This window comes from Monomorium pharaonis, chromosome 10 (assembly GCF_013373865.1).
Source record: "Monomorium pharaonis isolate MP-MQ-018 chromosome 10, ASM1337386v2, whole genome shotgun sequence".
Lineage (NCBI taxonomy): Eukaryota > Metazoa > Arthropoda > Insecta > Hymenoptera > Formicidae > Monomorium > Monomorium pharaonis.
Window position 1 is genome coordinate 17,106,397 of NC_050476.1, and position 13,305 is coordinate 17,119,701.

General features: G+C 29.6%; 1 protein-coding gene across 4 annotated transcripts; it reads left to right on the forward strand.

Annotated features, from left to right (window-relative positions):
- The first annotated feature begins 5,400 nt into the window (after positions 1 to 5,400).
- On the forward strand, positions 5,401 to 9,816 carry LOC105836895. 4 transcript variants are annotated; one of them, XM_036292991.1, is made up of 8 exons: positions 5,401 to 5,567; positions 5,661 to 5,726; positions 5,808 to 5,887; positions 5,980 to 6,054; positions 6,150 to 6,298; positions 7,860 to 8,052; positions 8,134 to 8,277; positions 8,346 to 9,816. In XM_036292991.1, exons 5-8 carry the CDS (start codon positions 6,154 to 6,156, stop codon positions 8,560 to 8,562), a joined length of 699 nt encoding a protein of 232 aa, XP_036148884.1. In that variant the 5' UTR covers positions 5,401 to 5,567; positions 5,661 to 5,726; positions 5,808 to 5,887; positions 5,980 to 6,054; positions 6,150 to 6,153; the 3' UTR covers positions 8,563 to 9,816. The 4 variants fall into 4 exon arrangements, with proteins under 4 accessions (XP_036148884.1, XP_036148885.1, XP_036148883.1 ...); XM_036292990.1 differs by having other exon boundaries at positions 5,407 to 5,576; XM_036292992.1 differs by lacking the exon at positions 6,150 to 6,298 and having other exon boundaries at positions 5,405 to 5,576.
- Positions 9,817 to 13,305: the final 3,489 nt, after the last annotated feature.

Consider the following 13,305-nt stretch of genomic DNA (forward strand, 5'->3'; position numbering starts at 1 on the left):
TAATATCTCGACAATGATAGTTATCTTGACAATACTGTTTAAAAAATTATATTTCTTTCAAACGTTTTTATTGATTGTGATTAAGGAAAGTACACATTTTAAAGATAAGAACAACTCAATTAAGATTATGCATTAAAATGTTTTATGCTGAGTAAATATAATCTAGAGCGTTGTCAAATTGTATTATAAGTAAAACTGTAAACTTTGTGCGCAATACTCTTGTCATAAATACGAGCCACTACCGTCTCTTAATATGAAATCCATAAATGATATAAGTACTTTTTGTTTTCATGATTTCTATAAAGCTGACATGTGTGACTGCAAAGCATAGATAAGTAAAAGATGAAAATATGCATATAAAATGACAGTACTAAATTTTTAACTCGTCATAAAAGCTTTAATAAACTTTAATATATAAATATTTATGTATTGTCCATAAACAAGTTTACTATAAAAATAAAAAATTATTAAAAGTAATTGTATTATACATATTTTACTACTGTATAATATTGTGTATTAGCGCAAGGTGAATTTTCAAAAAGTGTTTAAATTGAAACGTTAATAGTGCGAATAAGTTGTTACGTTGCTAAAGTGCAGGGGATGAGAGGTCGATTTTCTGTACATAGCAAGGTAATGATATATAATAATTTCAAGAAGACGTCTGTTAATCTGACATCCCCACCATTAAAAATTGAATTTGGCTATATCGCAAAATTTATGGCTCTAACTTCGTTTAAACACATAGTGAAAAAAATGCTTTTAAAAGACCAAACATATCTGTGATGGCTAGCGTAATATAAGAGTAAAGTCCATTACATAAGATAGTTGCTTCCGTAATGTTGGCATTAAAACGTTTTATTTATTTATTGCTTTCAAGATGTGCAGTGCCAAATTTATTGCTCAACGTTTAACTGGAAAAAAAACTAGATTATTAGCGTGATGATGCTAGCTTAACGAAAGAGTAAAGTCCCTTAAAATTTATTACTCTGACTGTTTTGGCATTAAAATGTTTTTTTTTCTCTATTTAAATGAAAAATCAAGTGACTACTCTTACGTTAAGCTAACACTATCAGACTAATAACTAAGATTTTTCAGTTATTGTTGAGCAATAAATTTGGCAGTGCATATCTTGAGAGCAATAAATAAAAGAAACATTTTGATGTCAAAATGGCCGGAGCAACAAATTAATTTTAACGGACTTTGCTCTTGCGTTAAGCTAACACCGCCACGCTAATAAAGTTTTTTTCAGTTAAACGTTGAACAATCAATTCGACACTGCATATCTTGAGAATAATAAATATATGAAACGTTTTAATGCCAACATTACGGAAACAACTATATCTTGTGTAATAAACTTTACCCTTGTATTACGTTAGCCATCACATATATATGTTTTTTAAAAGCCGTCACATATGGTGTTTTAAAAGCATTTTTTTCATCATATGTTTCGACGATGTTAGAGCAAAAATTAGTAATAAATTCTGGCGTATTTGTTTCTTGCTTTATGTTTATTTAAATATGTTTTTTGGCAAAGAAGGGGGTGTTAATTTAATGTTAACTCAGCACCCTCAGTTTCAACATGATTTTCTTGCAAATGCGTTAGAGCAATATATTCCGGCTTAGGGCAATAAATTAACAATAAATTAGCACTTAATTTTGCGATATATCCAAATTCGATTTTTAGTGAAAAGGGTGCCAGGTTAACGGACCAAGTTACCTCGCTATGTATATGTATACATTTAAGTAGTGGGCGTCCGTGCTAACTTCTGTTCCAACAGATAAACTGTAACATTTTATGTAAATTATCGATAAAGTTTCGAAAAATGTATTAGATCTGAAATGAAATATACTATATGACACTTTATCTGATATTAGAATCCATCGATATCAAGGTTATTTCTATTGCATTGATTGCATATAAGTATTCACAATTATTAGCAAGAGAATATGTCAAAACGTGGCAACGCAGCACTTGGCAACGTTTACTCCTTTGAGGGAGTTTTGTTTCTTTGTCACACGCGTGAGAAGGCACTGGGAGCTTTCCAGCAAGACACAGTGTAACACAGTGTCCATTAGTGTGAGAAAGAACATATCAGCGTGTCTTGCTCACACTAGTGGACACTGTGTTACACTGTGTCTTACTGGAAAGCTCCCACTATCTGTCTCTTTCCCATTACTCGACAACAGTCTATATAAGAGGCGATGCGCGGTCCAGTAGTATATGGTCTAAGAGCTTGCATCCGATTATAACAAAAGTGTTTTTATTTTTCCGCTACGTGCCTTAAGAGCGAAAATATCGCGATTTAAAGTTTCGCATCAAGAGTAAAATTTTTAAGAAATGTCGTCATTATTATTATTGTCGCCCGGGCTGGTGGGGATTTGTACTTTTGCTTTTCGCGCGATAGATGGTTACGAATGTGACAGGGGCACGAGAATTGACAAAAAGTGCAAATTTGTGTCCGCGGAAAAACAGAACGAGAAATTACGTGTTTTGATTGGCGGTCGAGTCCGCCTGTCGAAATAATTAATCTGCGGCGAGTTTCACGGCAGTGATGTGACAGGTTAGTGATGTGTTAACGTGCGCGAGGTTAGTCCGTTAGTGGCGATTTTAGTTTTATGCATAATTTGCATATTCCATCGTGGATTACATCGTGGAGGGAAATGCGGCTGTGCCTAATTTGAAGATTAGTATAACACTGCGTTGTATAATTACATAAGTTACACAAAATTTTTATTTTTTGTATGGAATAAGTATTCTGAGATAAGATTAATACTTTATTATGTTTTATTTATAGTTATATCTAAAGAGAGGAAGAAACACTTTATTTGAAATTTAAGTAAAAGAAGAATAGATGAAAGAAAAGAATGATAAGGAGAGAGATGTAATTATTCTTAAAGCTCGGAATTTACAGAATGCCCGATAATATGTGGACTTTAGGATATGAACTAACGTAATTTCCCCCCCAAATATAATAGGATGAAGTGAACAGTTATTTTTTTGTGTCAGAAAGTATCTGTATTATAACTTGTTCCAAGAAAACCTTTGCAAAAAATTTAAGAAAGAACAAGCTATTTGACGAGATTATTATATTATTATTATATTTATTATTTAAATTTTTAGAAGAAATAGTAAAAAATTTTATTATAAAAAATTGTTAGTTGTTATACCAAAATTTTCTTTCTTCTAAGCCCCTGTATGCTGCTGTCGATAAGTTCACTGACAACGAGATTCATTCCTTTTTAAATTCAACAAATTATTATATATACTATAGAGAATTGGCAGTGCAATTCATATCGAAAAGGATTATCTAAAGGTATGCTTTCTAGTTTTTCCAATCATTATCTTATGACAGGTGAGAGAATAGTTACAAATTGTTATAATTTTATTCTAAAAAATACTAGTATGTGGCTCTTAAATTAAGATATTGTACAATCTTTTTTTTAGATTATTGAAATAGGTAAAAAATTGAAATACGTAAAATCTTGTCTGAAATAACAAAATTACAACAAAGTTACAGATTATAAAGAAATCACCCAGCTGGACTGCCGATGACATGGTCACAGGCTGTAATATAGGAGATACGTTTATATGGATGCCAAGGATCATCTGTACGTCTTAAAGGTGCAATTTCATGTGAGCGAAGCAAAGCTGGTTTTTTTACTCCTCCATCGATTTTCGTTAAAATGGCTGTTTTAGCGCATCTCAGCGAAGGCACGCTCAAAGTTCGACACAGTCGAACTTTACAGCGAAGCAATTGTAGCTGCCACTGTACGTCTGTAGTATTCGACGTACGCGATGTACTGACTATAATACTGATTATAATCTATTTTTATACGCGGTTAATTACAGGTTTGGAATAAGAACTCTGAACAAGAACAAGTTTCTGTTGATTGCAATGCTGATTGTATACAAATACACAGTAAATAAATAGAAAGCCAGCAAAGACATACTCTATATAAAGATAGGAGATAAAAAACCAGCTTTTCTTCGCTCCATGAAAAGGAAGGAGACGAATAGCAACAGCTAAGCGACGCCGCTTTTTATTGGATGGAGAGGGGATAAAAGCCAGCTTTGCTTCGCTCGCATAAAATTGCATCTTTATTAGTCTATTTTAGTAACTGCTATGGATTCTATGCGAGTTGGATATGAATAAGGCACAGAAATATATCGATAAGGTTTTTAGTTAAATCAAAAACAAAAAAGTAAATATTTCAATACTTTGTTGTTCCCAAAACAATTTATTCTAATTAATACAAATTTTCTTCATACATTTACAAAGATCACATTCAAAATTTTTATTTACATGTTTGATTGACATTCTCTAATTTATTTTATTGTAAATTATAAATTAATGAAGCATACATGAGAAGAAAGACTACAAAATGATTACGAGTCAACTTCTCGAATATGGAACAACACGTCATATTATATTTTTTTTTTTTGCATTAATATAGTATTATATTTAATTATATTTATTGCTATTTTACAGTTAAATTTGTAGTTAAATTGTAATTGTACATTTATAATTATATTAATTGTTTTTTTACAGTTATTACCCGGGAAAAAATGTTTCATATAAAAACATATAAATATATATAAAATATGTCCATATATGTTTATATTAGTCTTTCTTTTGTAGAATTTATGTTTGATATAAAAAAATAATAGTCATACTTAAAAGACAGAAACTAATTTAAAATATAAGTTTCGCATTGCTTTTAAAAAAAAACTAAGTATGAAAAATTGTCCATATATAATCATAATATATTTCAGAATATAAATGATTATATATGGACAATTTTTCATACTTAACTTTTTTAAAAGAAGCAATGCGAAACTTATATTTCAAATTAGTTTCTGTCTTTTCAGTATGACTATAATTTTTTTATATCAAACAGAAGTTTTATCAAATTTATATAAAAAAGAAAGGGGACTAATATAAACATATATAGATATATTATATATATATTCATATATGTTTTTTATAAAACATTTTTTCCCGGGTGATAATAAATCTATTAATTCTGCCCGTGTTTTAATTAATTCTCTTGGAACGTACAATTATGTGTTGGCTTGTAATGGGAAACAAAAGCGTGGTTCTTACGAAAATTTCTCAAGCTTGTCAACTTTGCAGGTTACTTAAAGGCTATAGATCACATTTACAATTTCTGTAAGAGCTACGCTTTTGTTTTCCATAACAAGCCCGCACATGATTTTATGCATGGTGTAAGGATACCATAGGCCTGTTTTTTGTCGCTGCACTGTTGTACTGGTGCAATAAATTAGAATGGGAAAAAATATGTTGTCTTATTCTAGCTTATTGCACCAGTGCAGCATCAGTACAGCGACAAAGAACAGGCCTCAGGTGAACCATTCCCGTGGATGCGCAGTAGTCTAAAGTAACAACCAATCAGCAATGACCCATGCACTCAATGCATCGATGTGTTTCTGATCGTACCTATGCGATAGCCTGAGTATTTCTGTGCGATAATGCCGATAATCAGAGTGTTCCTGTGCGATAACCTGCATTATTGAGCAAAACTACAAGCAACGTTAAAAACATACTGTAAGATCTGTAAGTGATTTTATAAAAAATATGGCTGTGTTATTGTATAAGATGTATATAACAAAAGAGGTTAAATGTATATATATATTTCAGAGTGTTCCTGTGCGCGATAGTCTTGTAGGCAAAGCTACAAGCCACATGAAAAACATTATAAGACCTGTAAGTATATATTTTTTAAAAATATATACTGTGTTATTGTATATAGGGTAACAAAAGAGGTTAAGCGTTTATGTATTTCAGAGTGTCCTGTGCACCATAGCCTTGTAGATACCTTGCCTACAAGGCCCAGCCTTGTAGCCACAAGTCACATTAAAAACACTGTAAGATTTATATCTTTATAAAAAATGTGGTTGTTATTTGTTATAATATACAAAGATTTGACAAAGAAGTTAAGCGCAACTGTGTGTTTCAGAGTGTTTTTGTGCAAGATCTTCGCAAGATCTGTGTGTTCCTGTGCAAGTTCTTTGCAGGCAAAGCCACGAGCTATGTATGTATATACATGAGAAATGTATAAAATCTTTAATTACAGTTAATAAACAGTTAATTTCTTTTTATTCTGTATTTGCATATTTTCTTTTTTAGTACCATGCCATCGTGTGTTATAAAAAATTGTACAAATCGTACAGGGGCAAAAAATATAAAATTTTTTCCATTTCCAAAAGAACCTGACTTTTTTGAGCAATGGATAAAAGCTTGCGGAAAAAATGAAAGAGAAATAAAATTTAATTCCGGTAAATTAATATAAATTATATGAATATTAGTAATTATATATACCAGAAGTATGGAAAATCTATCCTATTACCCAGGTAGCAAGCCTACGTCATTTTGACGTCCCAAAATGGTCATATCTGGTCATATGTCGTCAAAATGACCATTTTTTTACATGACCTAAAATTAACGTCATGATGTGACGTCATTTCGTAGTCATATTTCAGTCATGATCTGACGATTATTTTCCCAGACAGCACGCATCCAAAATCGGGACATAAAGACGTCATTAAGACGTATTTTAGACGGTCTAAAGCAGTGTCTACAATGAGATTTAAGGCGTAAGGCATAAGCATATTATATAAGCATATTATATTTAACTTTAAGAGAACTTTTTTAAGAAAACATTTAGATATCTTGGAAATGATGTCAAAATGGTAACATTTATCAGAGACGTCTACTAAGAGCGGTCTTTGAGATATCTCATTGAAGAATTTCATTTAAGTTTCTTGAAAATGTTATCGTTTATTATTAAGGTTATGGAAAAAGATAAATTTAACAATGAAATTAATAAGTAAATAAATTAATGCTATTTATTTTTAATATGTTTTGCAAAATTTAATTGCTTTTATAAAAAATAATATAATTGCATCAGTTTATAACATATAGGTATATGTAGACAATAACAAGTACCCATATCGATGAGTCAAATTGGCGTAGCAGCTAGAGTACAAGGTTCATAATTCTAAGGTCCCGGGTTCAAACCTGCCAGCGGCAAGTAAGAATAAAATAAAATAAAATAATTTAAATTTAATTAATTAATAAAAATTTGTCCTAAATTTAGTATGTGCTGTTGATAAAAATAATTAAAAAAAAAATGTAATTTTTATTTTATTTTATTTTTCTTTAGTTGCAGTTTAAAGATATCCGATTTAAGAAATCTTTTAGATATCAGTTTCATGATATCTTTCTGTTCTCAAAAAACGACGCATTGGTTAACATTCTGACATTATATGTTATCTTTTAAAAGTCTCTTTATGTTATTATTTTCAGAAACAGGATATCTTTTAGAGATCTTTTTGACAACATATTGTTCACGTCATTCCATGATGTCAAAATACGGTACATTTCATGACGTCAGGAATTTGTGACATTCGACCGTCATTTTAACGTCATAAGGGCGTCATTTCGTGACGTCAAGAATAGTCAGTAAATGACCATTTTGGGACTTAAAAATGACGTGAGCTTGCTACCTGGGTAGCTTCTGTTCTATTATCCGATTATCTTTTTATTATCCATAAAAATCTTCTGATTTCAATAATTTACAACTTTACTCTGAATATCGGTAACATCTCAAAATTATTGAAGTAATCCTTGTTTTTGTGTAATTACTATGGTTGGATTTGGAGAGCACGCTTTTGACGCTGTGAGCGTGCTCTATCTTTCTTCGACATTCACTGAGTAACAAGGATAAAATGATACTTTTAGCGCTAATAGCGTCTCCTCGAACCCAGCTTATGTGTTAATGTTTATTATATAACTGTATTTCGATAAATTATAATTTACTATGGAATATTATTTTAGCAAGGATATGTAGTCTTCATTTTAATGAAAACTGTTTTGAAATGGTATGGACAAAACCACGACAAAAAAACATACCTTCTAAGCAAATGTTACGATTGAAGGAAGGTTCCATTCCATCAAAATTGTTGAACATAGAAAAAAAACGAAAGAGGACATTTGAAGATAATGATGATAAAAAAAGAAAAAAAGTATTGTAAATATTTGTTTTGTAGAAAAAAAATATATAGGGGAAAAATGTGCAAGAATAAGAAACAAAATTTTTTATATTTTTCAGAATATGTACAGGTGTACCAACATATGCAGAACTTGTGCAATATATGCAGGAAAAGCAGCATGCATATCTTGAACAAACTACTTCTGAAGATGTTTGTGAAGATGAGCATAATCTTTCTTTGAACGTTACAACGAAAGTAATCACGTATGTAGCACAATCTATGTCTGTCATTACTGTTATTATTAGTATTAAAATATAATCGTATTTTACAGTAATGAAAAAATTACTTGTGAGGAAAATGTTTCGGTACAAACATTATTGGAGTTATTAAAAAAGTCGGAAGAAGAAAAGAACAAATTATTAATGGAAAAGGCCGAACTTATCGAAGAAAATGAGAAACTTAATGATAAGTATACAAAATTAAATTTACAATTTGAATTATTGGAAAAAAATATGCAAGAAAAATCTATTCTCTCACAAAAAAAATAGATAAAGCAAAAGAAACCCAGAAAATAGCTACGGATGCTTTACATAATTTTTTTACTCTCGGGCAAATCAAAATTTTAATGTCAACAAATAATAATACACGAATAAAATGGTTATCCGAAGCTATTATTTCTGCAATAGCATTACGATTATTAAGTCCAAAAGCATATTAATTTTTAAGAAATGTTAAACAAATGCCTTTACCATGTATGTTAACTTTAAACAATTTGTGTGCAACATTTACTATACAACTTGGTATTAAAAAAAATGTCTTAAAAATTATGGAAGATATAAGACAAGATCTTAATGTAATAGATCTAAAAAGAAGGGAACAAAAGATATATGAATAAAACCCATAAAACCTATCAATTTATTATGGCTCGTGGTCTATTTTGTAAATGGAAATAACTCATTTATTACGATTTTGACCAAGCAATGTCTGCAAACATTTTACTTTGCCGAAACAAAAAATATTAACAAAAAATGGTTTATCATTCATCCCGCGGATAATTCATTAAAAGTGTTTTTTTACGCAGATATTCTGCATTTATTAAAAATGGCACGAAATAATTTCTTTGACTCGGGATTTCGAGTAAAAGGACATATTATTAATAAAGATGCTTTAGAGGAATTATTAACACTTAATGAAGAAGATTAAAAAATTGCGCATAAAATAAGTAAATTACATTTAGATGCCAAGGAGTCACAACGACAAAATGTTAGAATGGCAGCTCAAATTTTTTTGAACAGGAACGCAATGGCTATTCAGTGGTGTGGAGAAAATGGATTGTTAAAATCTAGTCACTGGAAAGAAACAGCTAATATACTATCATTATTCAACGCTTGGTTTGATGTTTTTAATAGTAAAATTAAATATGGACAGCATAGTGGAGTAAATGCATATGGCATAAATTTAAATAAACAAACTAAAACAATCAACGAGATGACACAATTTATTGAACAAATGCGAGTGGGAAAATCTTCATTACTACAATTTCAAAAAGAAATTTTGTTATTCAACAAATCTTTAACAGAAATGTTCTCCTATATTCAAGGGTAATATTCGTTCGAAATGTTTCGAATAGAATACATAATAATACGTAGGCTAAATCAATATATATTGGAAAATTTATTTTCCTATTTAAGAATGATGGGTGGAGGAAATGATCATCTAATACCAATAGAATTAAAAAACCGTTTAAAATGGTACATCTTAGGAAAGCATTTGGTATCTACAATTTCGCAAAAAAAAAAAAATACTGAAGGAGATATAGACTGTACATATTTAATAGATATTAAAGACACACATTTTAATAATTTAAATAATCCAATTGCTCACAATTTTCTATTAACGAAAATAAAATTATGATTGAGAAGAAGGAGGAGGAGGAGGAAGAAATACTTCCCAGACAGCACCAGATATTGTACGAATATTATACTCTCATACGTAATGTACTGTGATCATACCGAATATACGTAAAACATTCATATAACGTCTCAGTAGAATGTCATTTTGATATATCCTCAAGATAAACTTAGAATATAGCGACTGAACTTCGCAACTCCTACTGAATATACTGAGATTATATCTAATATACTCAAAACATCCGTAAAATATCCTATGATATATCTCATGTATATCTATCACATATTTCCAAAATATCCGCGTAATATCGAAAGTGAATCATGTCAACGCTATCTATGATCTGTAACGTTACGCATTTTCGTCTGCCGTGTGATGCAGACACGTGGTGAAGTGTAGGGTGTGAACGTGCGAACACGAACTCACGGACAACGTGGTTTTCTCAGGAATTACGCCCAGATAACTCTGGTATGTACATAAGATATAATATAGTAACGTAAACTGTAATAATATATATATATTGTATATATACATATATTATTTAGGTTATAACCTACAATTATCTGAGCATAATTTCCCAAAGCACCCCAGCGTATTCAACAGATATTACGCTTCATTTTTTGCGATAGCTTCCTGATGTGCGAAATGATTAATTCCTCTTCTTATTTCTTCTTGCTAATTCTGTATGTTTAATTCCTTGTTCCTTATTCCTCTCATTATGCATGAGCCCATATAATGTGAACATACTGTAGACATATTGTGAATATACTGAAGATATACTTTAGACATACGTATAACATTCTTAAGATATATTCGGTATATTCTCATAAACTGCCAGCGAAATTCTATGGGATAAGGCAACGCGGACATAGTACGTTATGAGTATATACTCGCCATATCACAGACGTATCTCTAATATTATACGAATATTGCAATATACTTTCGCAATATCCTATTATCGTTCTCATAATCTACATGTGCTGTCTGGGTTATTAACTCCCCAGACAGCACCAGATATCGTACGAATATTATACTCTCATACGTAATGTACTGTGATCATACCGAATATACGTAAAACATTCATATAACGTCTCAGTAGAATGTCATTTTGATATATCCTCAAGATAAACTTAGAATATAGCGACTGAACTTCGCAACTCCTACTGAATATACTGAGATTATATCTAATATACTCAAAACATCCGTAAAATATCCTATGATATATCTCATGTATATCTATCACATATTTCCAAAATATCCGCGTAATATCGAAAGTGAATCATGTCAACGCTATCTATGATCTGTAACGTTACGCATTTTCGTCTGCCGTGTGATGCAGACACGTGGTGAAGTGTAGGGTATGAACGTGCGAACACGAACTCACGGACAACGTGGTTTTCTCAGGAATTACGCCCAGATAACTCTGGTATGTACATAAGATATAATATAGTAACGTAAACTATAATAATATATATATATTGTATATATACATATATTATTTAGGTTATAACCTACAATTATCTGAGCATAATTTCCCAAAGCACCCCAGCGTATTCAACAGATATTACGCTTCATTTTTTGCGATAGCTTCCTGATGTGCGAAATGATTAATTCCTCTTCTTATTTCTTCTTGCTAATTCTGTATGTTTAATTCCTTGTTCCTTATTCCTCTCATTATGCATGAGCCCATATAATGTGAACATACTGTAGACATATTGTGAATATACTGAAGATATACTTTAGACATACGTATAACATTCTTAAGATATATTCGGTATATTCTCATAAACTGCCAGCGAAATTCTATGGGATAAGGCAACGCGGACATAGTACGTTATGAGTATATACTCGCCATATCACAGACGTATCTCTAATATTATACGAATATTGCAATATACTTTCGCAATATCCTATTATCGTTCTCATAATCTACATGTGCTGTCTGGGTCTGTAGAAATAGGTTTATAAAAATATATTATTTTATATAAAAGTAGTTAAAAGTAGTTAAAAGTAGTTAATAATAAAAAAGAAATGGTCAGTGAATTAAACTTTATACTGTTTTGTATAATATTCTGTAATATATTAATATTTGTATACATAGCATTAAATAGAGATAAACGTACAATCGAAGAAAAAAAAAGAACGGAGGAAGAAGTAGATAAATTTTGCACACATGAAGGAGAGAAGTAAATGCTAATGCGAGAGAATTGGTCAATGACGGTAAAGTATATTAATATTTTTCCCTTTGACTCTAGTTATTGTATATTACATTTTTTTATAATACCATTCTTCACAAAAGAATGAAGAAATAATTAAATCAATGAATTATTACTCAACATAAGGTTAACATAACAAAAGGTTAGTAATGTATATAAGTAATACATGTAATACAGATTTTAAACAGAACAGGTAATGTAATTTACAACTATATTATATGTATTTTATATTATTAAATTAATTTGATAATAAATAACTTTATTTCATTTATTATTTATTTTGTATAGCATTACGCGTAACCGATTATGAGCCTACTTCGGAAGAATTACAATTATTGAACAATTTGCAGCTTGTGAAAATATTGAAAAAAATGCATTTTTATTTATTACCGGATACGTTGCGCACAGATTTGGAAATACCCATCCTTTGGATTAGGAATTGGATATTTCAGCAAAAAATCTTCCTATAATATCCAATAATTGGCTTTTCTTTTTATCCAAAGGTAATTGCATTTATCCAAGTAAAAGTTTTCAAGAAACTGCTGAAATTATGAATAATAAATTTAAAGTTTTACGTAAATTTTTTAAATAAGAAATTTAAAATATTTGATGAATTAACAAATATTGTTTGTAAAAAAATTAATTATAAATTACCGGAAAAAGTTATATTATGTTTGGTTCGAAGAGAGAAACTAGAACATATATAAGATTAAGAAGCATAAATAAACAAATTATTATAAATAATTATAAAAAAATAGATTACAAAATATATAAATTAGATAATAAATAATAAAAGTTATGTATATATTTTGTATAAAGTATGTATATATATTATTTGTTATACGTATATATATTTTTGCATTATTATATTTTTCATATTTACATTGTACTATTACATATATTTATATTTTATTATTACTAATAAAATAATATAGAAAAAATATTTTGTATAAGTAAAAAAAATGACCCAACCTTTTCATATTAAATTGAAATTACGATATTATAATTATTTACACATTTTATGAAGTAGTATATAAATATTACAATTGCACTGTTATCATTTAATATTAAATAAGTTTATTTATACTAGAGTAAATCAACTATTAATTATATTTACTTATTTACATTAACTAGAAATATTAAGGTAAGTTTACTATTTTACTTATA

Bases quoted from the DNA above. Each gene is read 5' to 3' on its own strand.
- LOC105836895 (XM_036292991.1), top strand. From the start codon at position 6,154: ATGCCATCGTGTGTTATAAAAAATTGTACAAATCGTACAGGGGCAAAA. The intron at 6,299-7,859 runs GTAAATTAATAT...ATATTATTTTAG, and splicing joins AGAAATAAAATTTAATTCCG to CAAGGATATGTAGTCTTCAT. The intron at 8,278-8,345 runs GTATGTAGCACA...CGTATTTTACAG, and splicing joins GTTACAACGAAAGTAATCAC to TAATGAAAAAATTACTTGTG.